Source organism: Corella eumyota, chromosome 3, assembly GCF_963082875.1.
Source record: "Corella eumyota chromosome 3, kaCorEumy4.1, whole genome shotgun sequence".
In the NCBI taxonomy this organism is placed as follows: Eukaryota; Metazoa; Chordata; class Ascidiacea; order Phlebobranchia; family Corellidae; genus Corella; species Corella eumyota.
The window spans coordinates 8,897,415-8,913,403 of record NC_137492.1 but is presented as its reverse complement, the minus strand read 5'-3'; the positions used below and the strand labels follow the sequence as shown (position 1 = coordinate 8,913,403).

Below are 15,989 nucleotides of genomic sequence, written 5' to 3'. Positions count from 1 at the left end.
TAACTATAGAATAAAACTGGAAGATAAGATATTATTTAATCAAAATAAAACTTAATCACGGTTGTTGCAGAACGCTTTGTTTCATTGCAGGAGGGTATAGGTTCAATCGTTTCCATGCTGTAGCGCCATTAAACAAGGTACTGTAAACCAAAAAAATAGGTAGTATTATTTTCGGGCAATTGTAAACATTATTATTTCAATAGGTATAAATAACAAATGTAAGGCTGTGGAGTCGTCTTTTTGACATCGAGGATAAATGTTTACGAAAATACCGATGTGGCTTGTTTGGTGCGGCAAAATAAGTTACCCACTCTATCGCATAACAGTTGTTCCATTAAATTCCACGTGAGCAAATTTTACCTGTACTCGCTATGTTGTTGTTTATTATATTAGCTGTTATTATACTAGCTGTATTGAGGCTTATTTATGTTTATTCAACGCTTAACAGCAAGTCGGCGATTGACAAAAAACATATTAAAGTTCTTGCTGTAGCTGGTTCAGGTAAACTTCATCTTTAAATAGACGATAGTCGTGTCATAAATAATATAGAATCTCTATATTATCCATGTCTTTTAGGTGGTCATACAAGTGAACTGTTAAGGACGTTGGAAGCGCTTTCTTACGCTAATTTGTACCGGCCAAGATTTTATGTTGTTGCAAATACCGATTTAATGAGCGTACAAAAAATAAAAGAATTTGAAAATTTACAAAACAGCATAATTGATAAAGATTACTTTATATCAAAAATACCCAGGTACAAAACATGTTTAATGAATTACCTAATAGGGAAACAATAAAATATCTGAGCTACTCATTTCTTTTTTTTAGGAGTAGAGAAGTAGCCCAATCATGGAGTAGTACTGTGTGGACTACATTAGTTGCATTTTTTTGTTCATTTCCAATATGTTACAAATGTAAACCTGATCTTGTTTTGTGCAATGGGCCTGGAACTTGTATACCAATATGTATTAGTGCATTAATATTTAAAGTAAGTCCTTCTAAATTTGTTTAATAATTTTGGATGAAATTCTATTTTTAAAGTTTATTTTTAACGATGTTTGCAGGTAGTAGGTTTGTGTTGGAGTGACTTGGTGTATGTTGAAAGTCTTTGTCGTGTTACCACCATGTCTATGAGTGGCCGCATACTCTATCCTTTTTGTAATAAGTTTTTTATCCAATGGCCATATCTCTTACAAGATTATCCAAAGGCAATTTACCTTGGTGGGCGTATAGTTTAATCTGATAAAATTAAGTTTGTTAAAAAATTATGTTTGCAGTCTTACCCATTCTACATCATCTCACTTTAGTATTTTAAAAATTACACATAACCATTCTTTTTATGTTTATTTATTGTTGTGAATGCAACACTATGCAAATTGTTGAAGCAAAATTATGCTGTTTTTTGTTTAAACCAATTTATAATGGTCACCTATAAAATATGTAGGATCTAATGGTTTAAACCCTAACCATTCCAAAATTATTCGATCCTGCATATGTATATTTTATAGGTTTGCCTAATAATAAATATATATAACCAAAGTTCAATTAAAATTTTTAAATAAACTTTGGAGAATATATTGTGATAAAAATATATAATTAATGTCATATTGCTTCTTTTTATTACTTAAAATAATTTATAAAAAAATAGTATGTAATAGTAATCGGTAAAAATATAAGAGGTTTATACAATAAGTAATTAAAAAAATAATATATAGTAAAAACTCGGCCACAAATTATGGCAGAAAAACAGTAATAAAAATCAACCTAGTAGTATCAGATGTTGTTGCTTACTTGCTGTACATCCACATCACTATTTTGTGACAGTTTTTCACTCAGGTCTGTTTCTCCATCATATATTCGTAAACACTTTTGCACGAATTCGACGCATTTTTGTTTGTAAAGCTCGGGGTAATGTTTTAAATGTAGCACATGGGGAGAAGTTTCAAAATTGTGGTTACTGATAAAAAGTGAGCCAGCTTTTTTTCGCCCACTGATCATTTCTTTTACATGTTTAACCGGAACTACTACATCCGTGGTTGAATAGAGAAACAAATGAGGCCATGAATGAACGGTTGAGTTTTTCATGTACTAAAACATAATAGTAATTCTTTTTAATTAAGGTTAGTTTAAAAACTAATTTATTTAATAAACAGACATTAATAAGAACACTTTGTTTACTACATGAGGTTTTGGGTTTTGCACCATAAATAATACAAACTTCTGCTAAGCCAAAACTCAATTGCTAGACTTATTATTCGACAATAATAATCAATAATTACCCAACTGATAAGGTCAAAAATGTTATAATTAAATACTACAACAAGATATTACTTTAAATTTCCAGTAAACTATATATTTTTTAAGTATTACGCAAGTACAAAAAAAATTTAAAAGACCCCTATTAGATGTCTTAAAAAACAAACATAGTACCAAGGCAACTACATTACACTGAAAAAAATATAAATAAGAAAAAGGTTTGCCTACCTCAAACAATTGCGGCCTCTTTGCCAATCCGAACAACGACTTAATCCAGACAAATACTGAAAATAATGAAAACATAATGACGAAAAACACAGATACAAACTTGTTTGGCAAAACTCCTGATTGTACAACTGCACGCACTCCCACAAAAAATTCCAACTTTGCTGGACAGCTATCAAGAATAACTCCTGCTATATTTACATCATTTTTCTGTGAAAAGATATTAAAACATAAACAATTTAAAAATCTTAAAAATTTATTTTTTGATGGGGAATGTTGAGTTTTTTATTAAACAATGCAACACACCTGAATTAAATCTGCAAAATAGCGATACACGAAATATCCTCCATTACTTAACACATGCACAAAAACAGGATTGTCTTGTAAATCATAATCTTCCAAAAGAAGAACTAATTTAACTGCTGCCAGTTTAAGGCTATCAGAATCTGATGGATCTATAACATAATAAACAAGTTCAATATATATATATCAATTTGACTTTTAATAAATCTTTAACATAATTTTCGACAAAAATAATTATTAAAGCACTAGAAGTTATTATCAAACTTTAAAAAATTCTACAAATATACTATTTTTTGTTACGCTTGTATTTTACCTTCGCTAAATAAACTTTTAAAGGGATGAATGTATCGAATGGTGATGCAGCCTTCCTTTTCATAAAGTTCACTATATTTTGCCAACGTTTTATCTTGTGCTCCCATCCAACCAAAAAGAAAGACGACTGGCTCAAATTCACCAATTTCTTGACCTTCATTTAAAGCAAAAAGTAATATAAAAACTTAAGATTTTTTTATCCAGCAAACACAAGAAAACATTACCTGAAGCCGGAAAGCTTAGGTTATATTCAATATCATCTTGTTCCTGTCCACTTTTTCTTGAACTAACTGAAGACATTGCAGATGTACCAACCCTGGCTGACATTATTTACTTTACAGTTGTCCTACTATTGAACAAAACCCTTAGTTTAAACTTCGTGCTGTGGCGCCCTTGGGCAGTTGGGTAATACGCTATAAACGGTATGGACTTCTGCTAAGCCAGCCCTTAATCAACAGCATAATTACGGGGCAAATATAATCGCTATAATATCCCAAACTGGGTCGGAGTAACTGATGTTACTCTATGTTAAAGTGGCGCATTCGACTTTCCCACATAGATATATACAAAAAAATACAAAAAAAAAACCTAAAACCAAGAGTTTATTTACCACCATCTTTCTGGCAGAGAGTAGCAGAGAATTTTGCTTGGGCGGATAATTATAAAAAATAATGATTCCAAATATTTTTTGATCGTACAATACAAAAAAAAACGGGGTAAACTACCGCCTTTAAATAAAACAAAATGAAATCAAACCTAATGTATAATAATTTAACAAGGTTCTTAACAGTTTAAAATTAAAATAAAATTAAACAAAACATTAAAAAACTGTTAAAAACAGGAGTAAACTTTTGTACTAAACTTATTTACGTTTTATTACTGACGTCACAAATCGGGGGTTTTGACAACTTACCTAGCATGTCGCTCTGATTTATTTTTGATATTTTGTGGAGGACAACGTACCCAACCACGACATACCTTTAAAAAAGTGAACAAAATATTAGAAAGTGGTCAAATACAGGTGTAAACTTTGTATTTTCGTAATATACGCTATATAAGTGACGTCACAAATCGGGGGTTTTGACAACTTACCTATCATGTCGCTCCAATTTATTTTTGATATTTTGTAAAGAACAACGTACCCAACCACGACATTTATTCAAAAAAGTGAACAAAATAATAGAAAGTGGTCAAATACAGGTATAAACTTTGTATTTTCGTAATATACGCTATAGAAGTGACGTCACAAATCGGGGGTTTTGACAACTTACCTATCATGTCGCTCCAATTTATTTTAGATATGTTGTAAAGAACAACGCACTTAATTACGACATATCTTCAAAAAAGTGAACAAAATAATAGAAAGTGGTTAAATACAGGTATAAACTTTGTATTTTCGTAATATACGCTATAGAAGTGACGTCACAAATCGGGGGTTTTGACAACTTACCTATCATGTCGCTCCAATTCTTTTTTGATATTTTGTGGAGGACAACGTACCCAACCACAACATACATTCAAAAAAGTGAACAAAATAATAGAAAGTGGTCAAAACCAGGTGTAAACTTTGTATTCTCGTAATATACGCTATAGAAGTGACGTCACAAATCGGGGGTTTTGACAACTTACCTAGCATGTCGCTCCAATTTATTTTTGATATTTTGTGGAGGACAACGTACCCAACCACGACATTCATTCATAAAAGTGAACAAAATAATAGAAAGTGGTCAAATACAGGTGTAAACTTTGTATTTTCGTAATATACGCTATATAAGTGACGTCACAAATCGGGGGTTTTGACAACTTAACTATCATGTCGCTCCAATTTATTTTTGATATTTTGTGGAGGACAACGTACCCAACAACGACATTCCAAAATATATTAACATAAAAGGTTTATTCCACAATTTTGGAAAAAAATTGTAATTTTGTAAAGTGTCACCGTAATTTGTAATTTTGAAAGTGGCATCCTAATATAATTTTCCCAATTTTTAAAGAGTGTTTGATTAATTTAATTCTATTTTAAAATAGTTAAGGTACAGTCACATTCCAAAAAAAAATTATTTTAAGAAAAATTAACCACATGCACTAAAGAAGTTAAATAGGCATCGACGACGTATTTTGAAAACCAACAACATATGTTGTAATTAATGTAATATTGCATTATTTTATTATGCATATCATTGGAGTAATAACAAAATATTGTTGCCAAGTCAAGCCAACGTATACTTTGGTTATCAACATTTTTAAAAGCGATATCACAAAAATTGGTAACTTTAAAAAATTATCGTATAGACCAATTAGATTCGTAATATTCCAAATGTCAGCATTTATCATATCAATTGTTTTATTTTTGAATTGGTTTATGGAGTGTTTTTGTAATAAATTTTGTTAATCTACCAATGGTAAAGGCGGTGAATTTGATGACGTATTTTTAAATTTTAGCCTTTTCGCTGATTCGTGTAAAATCCCTTGTTTCTGCGTTTTTGCTTTTTAAATGAAGAAACCACCAACGACGTCATTTTAAATGGCGACTTCTTTTTTGCTTTAAAGGTTGTGTGTTAAATGCCCTCTCTTCTAGTGCTAAGTGGCGATGCACTGGGGGTATTTAGCATAAGACTATTTGTACTGATTGAACTATTCTTGCTTTATTAAAGTTGACCCAGCTTTTAGTCGCACACATGAATGAACAATTTTATTCCGTTCACACACAAACACATTCATTCATTGACAGTTTCTACAAAAAATAAATCAGTTATAGTCAATAATGCTATAGAAAAATAAGCGATCACAATATAACTAATTATTACCACATAATAAAAACATAATACAGAAAATATCGAAGCCAAAACACATCTTACCGACACGTTTAGCAAGCCACTTATACAATGGATACAAAGGTCAACTTGTTTAATCGTTGTTAATTCAAGCAATCTGTAATTAGCAATTGATAAGGTCAGGTAATGAAAAAAGCTATAATAGCAAAGCCCTATTAAGCACATTAACACATTAACAATAAAAGGCATAAATACCTAAGAAAAGATATGTAACAATTAAGTGCGTTGTTCTTTACAAAATATCAAAAATGAATTGGAGCGACATGATAGGTAAGTTGTCAAAACCCCAGATTTGTGACGTCACTTATATAGCGTATATTACGAAAATACAAAATTTACACCTGCATTTGACCACTTTCTAATATTTTGTTCACTTTTTTGAAGATATGTCGTAATTAAGTGCGTTGTTCTTTACAAAATATCAAAAATGAATTGGAGCGACATGATAGGTTTTTGTCAAAACCCCCGATTTGTGACGTCACTTATATAGCGTACATTACGAAAATACAAAGTTTACACCTGCATTTGACCACTTTCTAATATTTTGTTCACTTTTTTGAAGATATGTCGTGGTTGGGTACGTTGTCCTCCACAAAATATCAAAAATAAATTGGAGCGATATGATAGGTGAGTTGTCAAAACCCCCAATTTTTGAAGTCATTTATATAACGTATATTACGAAAATACAAAGTTTACACCTGCATTTGACCCCTTTCTAATATTTTGTTCACTTTTTTGAAGTTAATTCGTAATTAAGTGCGTTGTTCTTCAAAATATCAATAATAAATTGGAGCGACATGATAGGTAAGTTGTCAAAACCCCCAATTTGTGACGTCATTTATATAGCGTATATTACGAAAATACAAAGTTTGCATTTGACCACTTTCTAATATTTTGTTCACTTTTTTGAAGATATGTAGTAATTAAGTGCGTTGTTTTTTACAAAATATCAAAAATAAATTGGAGCGACATGATAGGTAAGTTGTCAAAATCCCCGATTTGTGACGTCACTTATATAGCGTATATTACGAAAATACAAAGTTTACACCTGCATTTGACCACTTTCTAATATTTTGTTCACGTTTTTGAAGGTATGTCGTGGTTGGGTACGTTGTTCCTTACAAAATATCAAAAATAAATTGAAGCGACATGATAGGTAAGTTGTCAAAACCCCCGATTTGTGACGTCACTTCTATAGCGTATATTACGAAAATACAAAGTTTACACCTGTATTTGACCACTTTCTAATATTTTGTTCACTTTTTTGAAGATATGTCGTGGTTGGGTACGTTGTCCTCCACCAAAAATAAAAAAAGAATTGAAGCGACATGCTAGGTAAGTTGTCAAAACCCCCGATTTGTGACGTAACTTATATAGCGTATATTACGAAAATACAAAGTTAACACCTGTATTTGACCACTTTCTAATATTTTGTTCACTTTTTTGAAAATATGTCGTAATTAAGTGCGTTGTTCTTTACAAGATATCTAAAATAAATTGAAGCGACATGATAGGTAAGTTGTCAAAATCCCCGATTTGTGACGTCACTTATATAGCGTATATTACGAAAATACAAAGTTTACACCTGCATTTAACCACTTTCTAATATTTTGTTCACTTTTTTGAAGAAATGTCGTGGTTGGGTACGTTGTTCTTTACAAAATATTAAAAATAAATTGGAGCGACATGATAGGTAAGTTGTCAAAACTCCCGATTTGTGACGTCAGTAATAACACGTATTTCAGTTCAGTACAAAAGTTTACTCCTGCATTTAACATTTTTTCAATGTTTTGTTTAATTTTATTTTAATTTTAAAGTGTTAAGAATCTTGCCAACTTATTCTATATTAGGTTTGGTTTTAATTTGTTTCCTTTAAAGGGGCTATTTTACCCCGTTACTTTTTGTATTGTACGATTATAAAATATTTGGAATCACTATTTTTTATAATTATCCGCCCAAGCAAAATTCTCTGCCAGCTTTCTGGCAGAAAGGTGGTGGTGTTTATTTGGGATGTAGTAAAACCCTGAGAATGAGGGAATGAAAATTAAAGGAACGGAAAATGAAGGAACCGGAAAATGAAGAAACAGATAATGGAGAGACCAGAAAATGAAGGAACAAAAAATGAAGGAAACGGAAAATGAAAGAACCGAAAAATGTAAAAAAGGAGAGGGCGGAATCTTAAATACTAAAACGCAGAAATAGCGTCGACTTTTTATTTAGGATTACTGTCATTAATTCGAGAACTGATGAGCAGTAATGAGTTAAATTTTTAAACCCAGCATACCCTAACCCTCTTCTGTAAAATGCCCGTTTATTTCTCAAATAATATTGACTTAAATACAAATAAACAGTCAACGGAATTTCGGCGTTTTATTTTTTAAAAATTCTGCCTATTCTTTTTTCACTTTCCTTTAATTTTCGTTCTTTCATTTTTCGATTCTTTCATTTTCCGTTCTTTTATTTTTCGGTTCTTTTATTTTTCGTTCATTTATTTTCCGGTTTCTTCATTTTAAGTTTCTTTATTTTTCGGTTCCTTCATTTTCCGTTCCTTCATTTTCTAATCCCTTAAATTCCGCGTCCCAAAACCAGACACCCGATACTTTTTTTTTCAGACACCTCTAAAATTTACTTTATCGGTATTATTTTTTAATAAAAAGTATTTTTTCCGACTTTACAACTATTGTATTAGCTTGCCTAAACAATTTTTGTTTTTGTTTTAACGTGTTGAAATTTGTGAAAATTTTTAAAATTAAAGGAGCCGAAATTTGCGGCAATTTCATCATCATCAGACACCTCCAAAGACCAACTAAATCAATCTTTATTTAAACAAAACTTCTGAAATAAAATTAAAACACTTAAATTAACTTGCCTCAGTCGTTTTTATTGAAAGATAATGGTTATGAAAAGGTTTTTAAAGGTGTCTAAAATTGACTATAACGACCAAAGTTGAAATTTCTCCATCCTCAGACACCTCCAAAAACCAATTAAACAATTATAAATCTTAACTAGATTTCTTTGATAAATAAAATATGGTTCGAAATTATTTGATTATTTGTAGCATAAATTTTTATAAATAAAAAAGATATGCATAAACATAAACTAATAATATTACATATCTTTGATTTTTAGTACACAAACAAGTATATTATTCAAACAAAAGTTTATATTTTAACCCAGTTTTTAGTTGTCAATATCAGGATATACATTAAACTAAATTTTAAATTCCTAAAATTGATTTTTAATTTTTATTAAATAAAAAAGCATTTAAATATGTTAAATAAACCGGGAGCGTGGTGTAGTGGTAGGAACACATGTTACACCACACATGAGATCGTTGGTTCATTACCCATTGATCTCATGCTGTAGCGCCCTTGAGTAATGCGTTATAAACGGTATAAACTCCTGCTGAGCCAGCACTTAATCAGCAGTATAATTATTGGGCAATTATAATCTATAATATCCCAAACTGCCACAGGCAACTCGAGACTGGGTCGGAGTAACTTATGTTACTCTATGTTTAAGCCGCGCATTCGACTTTCCCACATCGAGGATAAAGATATATACAAAAAAAATATATATATATTTTTTAAATATGTTTTTTAACTATACTTATATTATAAAATAAATTATACTTAATTTTAATGCTAAATGTCGAACTTTAATATTTAATAAACAAACAAGAATTTAAATATAATAAACAAACAAAAATTAAATTTTTAATCCATTTTTGAGTTATATTATAATTCAAAACAATGCTTTGATAACCTAATAACGATCTTTAATTTTAATAAATAAACAAGCAATTAGTAATGAGTAAAAATTAAATTTTAAAAATAAGAGGATTGGAATACAATATTATTATAAACACATACTAAAATTTCAGAACTTTATATTTACATGATCAAAAGTTATTTTGAATCAAAATTTGGATAAGTAAGAATTATAAAAATAATACTGACAATAACAATATTTTTTTTTTTTTTTTGTATATATCTTTATCCTCGATGTGGGAAAGTGGAATGCGCGACTTAAACATAGAGTCACATCAGTTACTCCGACCCAGTCTCGAGTTGCCTGTGGCAGATTGGGATATTATAGATTATAATTGACCAGTAATTATGCTGCTGATTAAGTGCTGGCTCAGCAGGAGTTCTTACCGTTTATAGCGCCTTACTCAAGGGCGCTACAGCACGAGATCAGTGGGGATTGAACCCACGACCTCATGGTGGTGTAGCAAGTGTACCACTACACCACGCTGCCCAATATGTTTTGAAATCTAAGATTTCGAACCATAATAATAAAATACTGACAATACCATTATGTTTCGAAATCTAAGATTTTTAACTATAATTACAAATTGTAATATGAACAAGGCTAGTTTACGAAAATTTTAAAAGTTTTGTTTGCATGGCGACCAAATTATTACAATAAAGTAGTTAATTGAATAAAATAGCGCCATGAATAGGTAACGAAATGTTTCGTCTATTTAACTAGTAAATGATTTATTTAAGTTGCAAATTTTGAATATTTTGTTGTACTTTTGCTTTGTATTTGGACAATATAATAGTGTCATCACAAGCACAACTAACACACTATAACAAAATAATACGATAAGCCAACATCAGCCAATACTAAAACAATGGTCATCATGCTTTAGTTGTTAAAACATGAACAATATGGACATTTAAAATGTTGTCGAACATATTCACTCCTAACTTACAAACTTTTTTGGTTATGCTTTTAATATTAAAGTAACAGTAAAACATTAAACCTGTAACAAGGCGAAACCCGCCAGCACGGGGTTAGGCACCGGGACCTCTTCCATTCCTTTCAGTCTACCCCCGCCCCCAGTCGAAACACTTAAACCTGCACCTGGAAAGTTCCCGGAAGAGGACTCGGAACTCCCATTCGGAGATGCGGCGCGGGCCAGGAAAGGTTTCTTTCGCAACGTCATGATATCCTGTGACGTCATGTCTGGTATAGTGTCGTGCTGTTCTACCGGCTGTAGAACGGGTAAGTCTGCGTACAAGTCAAAGTGAGCCATCTTGCTCGAAGTAGGGGCCCGGTGTTTATTTTCTTTTTGTACGAGAGCATTATTTATTGTTACGTCAGATTGTTATCTACGTACAAATAGCTCTTCTAAATAACTAACCACGTGTTTTTCTTATCTTTATACCAATCATTTAAAAAAGCAATATTGCATTTAAATATTTACCAACTGTAAAGTATATCCACTACATTTACTAACTAACTATAGTGCGATCAAAATATTAAGTTGCACAAGGTATAACTTAATCGAAAGTAACGGAAACAAAGCTATGGTAATTACAAACGTATACAGTAATTCTATTCCTTCGAAGATCAATTAATAATATTCATGTGACATTAAAGCAATACTACTAGTTATCTAAACCCGGTCGGTAGGGTGATAAATCTAGCTAATTGGAAAGCATAAGAACAAAATGGTTACATAATTATACGTCTTTGTTTGGTTAAAATATTTTGGCATGGCAATTTTAATGGCCTAACAGCGATGGTATTTAAAAAATTGCTATTTTTAATATGGTCACAACATACGAAATATTGCGCACCACAACTTGTGATTTTTATGTTATTAAGCAGTGCACCTAATTTAACAAAGCATTAAGCAGTGCACTTAATTTAACAAAGCGTTATTATAACTTTTTATACCAAATTTAAATTTTTGTATTCTCGATTTAATTCTATTGGAAAGCCTAACCCTGGTTTTCCTAACCCTAATCGAGCTCAAGCCCTAGCTCATGCGATTTTAAAATGAAAAGCGAGATTCGTGACGTCACGATATTTGCGTAAATTTTAAATGACTTTTTAGGTCATTAAACAACATTTTATTAAAAGTATTTTATTATTTACCTTTTGTTATTAAATTTAAATATCCTTTTTATTAATTATTTTAATGTATGCAAGTTTTTATAAATTCCTAAAGAAATTAAGTATTGAGGATAAACGAAAAAGTGCACAGCTCAATGAGCAAGCGCTTTTTAAATAACTATTTTTTTTTTTTTTTTTGTATATATCTTTATCCTCGATGTGGGAAAGTCGAATGCGCGACTTAAACATATAGTAACATAAGTTACTCCGGCCCAGTCTCGAGTTGCCTGTGGCAGTTTGGAATATTATAGAGACTATAATTGCCCGGTAATTATGCTGCTGATTAAGTGCTGGCTCAGCAGGAGTTCATACCGTTTATAGCGCCTTACTCAAGGGCGCTACAGCTTGAGATCAGTGGGGATTGAACCCACGACCTCATGGTAGGAGTTCTTATCACTACACCACGCTGGAGTTCTTGAGCAAGAGTTCTTATCACTACACCACGCTGCCGGTCAACTATGAACAGAAATACAATGCAAACAAATTCTTACATAAATTATATCTTAATATACCCCTTAAATATATTTTTATGACTTATAAAACTCTAGTTAATAAATTGCAGAGTTCTAAACATCATTTTTTTAATACTGGAACGAGGAGTTTAATGTAAAATCCATGGTAATGATTTTTATTGATAAAATAAGCCAAATAATTAATTAAACTATTAACTATTTTTTGTTAAACATACAGGCAATACAGGTACCTAAGTTGTGGTGGTGACCATTATGTGACCAAGAAAAGATGAAAGAAATGTTAAGTTTTAATACATTTTGTTGATAAACCTAACTTCAACCCTCTAGTCGGCTAGTCTGCCAATGAAAGCTATGGTTTATAATTTATCGACCACAAGTTTTATATTTCTGTGTGTAGGCAACTTTGTTTTTATGAATCTTTTTTATTATGTTTTTTAAGGTTCCTTACAAATTAAAACCTAAAATCATTCAAAGAAAAATGTGAATCGTTTTTCTATGCTGAGCGACGACGGTAGACAAGGAGATTTTTGATTTCACCTAATAAGTAAGTATTTAAATTTAATATTTTTAAAATTTCTAATTGTTAACTAAAGCGATCTTCTTAAAAATTAACTTAGTGGTTGTACATCGTTTACTAAAAATAAGATTGGTTTTAATTAAGAGCAATTAGTGTTAAAATGTTTAATAAAATAAGGTCAAAAATTTAAATAAGACTCTTTATTAAACCGTGTAAATATAATTATATCATTGGGTTTATGATTTATTAAGCATGCCAAGCTTTTACATAAAAAAGTTTTACATAATAAATGCAATTATAAAGCTTGATAAACAAATTTTGTTTTTGTGTATTTGTTAAAGGTAGTTGTTTAATCTGTAAATATTTATTTTAAAATTTAAAAATACTAAGTGTATACATTTTTTACACTTACATTTACTAAGTATTATAACATAGCTACTTAAATTAACACCTTTTTATTTTTTTGTTTTTAATATAATTTCTTTATTTTAGTTATTTTTTATTTATTTTTAGTTGTAGAAATGGTTGGGGTTCAGAAGTTTTTTGTAACAAACAAATAGCAAATTGAAAAGCAAACTCTAATAGTGCCAAAAACTGGAACTTTATTCCATGTTTTAAATTGGTTTTGTCATTTTTTATTTTAAATTTTCCCTTTAAATATATTTAATACAACTATTTGCTGTTTTGAAATATGTTTAATACAACTATTTTTAGTCTAAGTTCTGCTAATGTGTTCAAATAAAACGAATTGATGGATTGTAGTCACTAAAATTTATCAGTTTTCCTTCCCGCTAGATGGCAGTGGCGAGTAATATAGATTTGTAAATTAACGCATTTCTTATCGCGTTCTATGTACGTTTTGCCTCTATAACCTATATTAGAAATCTAAACTAAGTTTAATTATAAAGGATATTTTAAAACATTTAAATTTTGTTGTAACGCATGAATTTGACACATATTTTTAGCGAACTTATGCTTAAAAATTGTTGATCTCTGTTTAAGTAACATTATATTTTTCTCGGTAAAAAGACTTTTTTAATTTGTAGCAATCTTGCAAAAGAGCCTGAAACTTAAGTCAGTATTAAGCGTGGTTTTTATAACGGAACAATTTTGTTTTTCCCAGTCGACATTTCAACAAAACATTTTTCGGCTTTGTGGAGTTTAGTTATACGGGAGCCTCGTCTCTTCTAAAACATTTTAACATCCACTAACTGATTAAATGTCGTTAATAGAAGGTTTGCGACACATTAGGATAATAAAATCCATACTGAAAATTTAAAACTTTTAATTTTAAAGAACAAAAGTTATCGTCTTTCAAAATGCTGAATAGAAAGAATAAAAACATTAATAATGAATACACTGACAATAACAATATGTTTCGAAATCTATTTCGAACCATAATAACTAGATTTATTTGATAACTAAAATATGGTTCAACATTATTTGATAAATAAAATTTGGTTCGAAGATATGCATAAACATTACATAATTAAAAATATTAACTAAACTAATCAAAAAAGTATTACAAATTTAATTATTAGACTAAAAATTTTAAAACAAAATTGATTTAAAAGTTTTAAAACAGTTTTAAGTTGTTAATATCAGGATATACATTAAACTAAATTTTGAATTCCTAAAATTGAGCATTTAAATATGATATACAACCAAAAAAGCATTTAAATATGATAAACGACCAAAAATTATTTTTCAAATATGTTTTTTAACTACTTATATTATAAAATACATTATATTAAATTTTGAATGCTTAATGTCAAACTTTAATTTTAAATAAATAAACAATAATTTAAATATAACAAACAAACAAAAATTAAATTTTGAGTTACTGCTATCATGATATACAGTTGACCAAGATTAAAAAAAGTAATAACAATCTTTAAATTTTAATAAATAAACACATATTATTTAATAATTAGTGATAAAAAAAAATTTAATTCATTTTTGAGTTACTAATATAATTATATACAAATAGGCAGGATTTAAAAAAAATCTTTAAATTTTATTAAAGTAACACCTATTAATTAGTAATTAGTGATAAAAATAAAAATTCATTTTTAACGGAATCTAAGATTTTGAACCATAATAATAAATATAATGACAATAACAATATGTTTCGAAATCTAAGATTTTGAACTATAATAAAAACTGCCCTAACAACGTGGGAACGCTTAAACTAACTTGCCTCAGTCATTTTTATTGAAAAATAATGGCTATAAAATGGTTTGAAATTAAACAATACAGTCTTTCAATAAAAAAAGTTATTAAAATTTTAAAAAACTGCATAAATGTGACAAACCCAGCGTTAGAGAATTTCTTTGTGATTCTCTTAACTGGTTAAACGAAGGAAAACGCATTGTTGGTACCCAATGTCATAAAAAAGATGGTATTTAAAAAATCCCCTGAAAAAAATAAACATTTGGACTTTAAAAAAAACGAAAACGGTTCAAAATTATTATTTAATAAATTATGTTGGTGATAAGTCAGAATATTTTCGATCCTCACATGGCAATAGTAAAAATCCAAACAAGATTTTTGTTACAACACAAAGAATGTTTTAAACGATATAAGTAGCCTATTCAATTATAAAATAACAAATCTCCGATTTTTTTTGGTTTTTCGCGCATTGATAAAAGTAAATAATAAATACGATATACAATTAATATTACAACAATGCGACGAGAAAAAATGACAAAATCAATTTAATAATTTAAAACATGCCAAAAGTATTAATGTTTACATGAAGATTTTAAGTATGTCATGGCATGGTCACCAAACCCAAGGCATGGTCACCAAACCCATGTTTCAAACATTATAGGAAGTGGTATCACATTAAATTTCAAAAAGGGGTTACAAAACTTAGAAGTTGGATATGTGATTTGTGCATTTCAAACTAAATTAAAAAACAGACACTAGACACTCATATTATATTTGTATTGCGTTTATCTTTTTCTAATTATTTTTTAACTTTGTTCGTTAATTGTTTTTTTATTAAAAAGGAATTAAAAAAAAAGTTAAAAGAGCCCTTTTCTTAGAGCCATTCAAAAATATAAGTATATTTACTTATTTTTACTTTTTATCAAAATTTATAATTGTTTAACTGGTTTTTGGAATTATTGCCAATTTCCGACACTTTTAAAA

General features: G+C 29.6%; 2 protein-coding genes across 3 annotated transcripts; one reads left to right on the top strand and one right to left on the bottom strand.

Moving 5' to 3' along the window:
* Positions 1-92: 92 nt before the first annotated feature.
* On the top strand, positions 93-2,154 carry LOC145745314 (UDP-N-acetylglucosamine transferase subunit ALG14-like). Of its 2 annotated transcripts, XM_082563352.1 has the most exons (6): positions 93-137; positions 204-345; positions 449-501; positions 577-754; positions 829-988; positions 1,065-2,154. In XM_082563352.1, the coding sequence occupies exons 2-6, from the start codon at positions 257-259 to the stop codon at positions 1,236-1,238; spliced, it is 654 nt and encodes a 217-aa protein (XP_082419478.1). In that variant the 5' UTR covers positions 93-137; positions 204-256; the 3' UTR covers positions 1,239-2,154. The 2 variants fall into 2 exon arrangements, with proteins under 2 accessions (XP_082419478.1, XP_082419477.1); XM_082563351.1 differs by having other exon boundaries at positions 99-345.
* On the bottom strand, positions 1,341-3,640 carry LOC145745313 (transmembrane protein 53-like). The gene is made up of 5 exons (XM_082563350.1): positions 3,321-3,640; positions 3,098-3,250; positions 2,788-2,936; positions 2,485-2,691; positions 1,341-2,088 (listed from the first exon to the last, which is right to left on the bottom strand). Exons 1-5 carry the CDS (start codon positions 3,421-3,423, stop codon positions 1,774-1,776), a joined length of 927 nt encoding a protein of 308 aa, XP_082419476.1. The 5' UTR covers positions 3,424-3,640; the 3' UTR covers positions 1,341-1,773.
* Between the last annotated feature and the right edge of the window lie 12,349 nt (positions 3,641-15,989).

What these genes read in the sequence shown, in the direction of transcription:
- LOC145745314 (XM_082563352.1), top strand. Translation starts at nt 257, where the DNA reads ATGTTTACGAAAATACCGATGTGGCTTGTTTGGTGCGGCAAAATAAGT. An exon ending in GTTGTTCCATTAAATTCCAC is followed by an intron (nt 346 to 448) that starts GTGAGCAAATTT and finishes AACGCTTAACAG; the next exon opens with CAAGTCGGCGATTGACAAAA. An exon ending in TCTTGCTGTAGCTGGTTCAG is followed by an intron (nt 502 to 576) that starts GTAAACTTCATC and finishes CATGTCTTTTAG; the next exon opens with GTGGTCATACAAGTGAACTG.
- LOC145745313 (XM_082563350.1), bottom strand. Translation starts at nt 3,423, where the DNA reads ATGTCAGCCAGGGTTGGTACATCTGCAATGTCTTCAGTTAGTTCAAGA. An exon ending in CCTAAGCTTTCCGGCTTCAG is followed by an intron (nt 3,251 to 3,320) that starts GTAATGTTTTCT and finishes CTTTAAATGAAG; the next exon opens with GTCAAGAAATTGGTGAATTT. An exon ending in TAAAAGTTTATTTAGCGAAG is followed by an intron (nt 2,937 to 3,097) that starts GTAAAATACAAG and finishes ATTATGTTATAG; the next exon opens with ATCCATCAGATTCTGATAGC.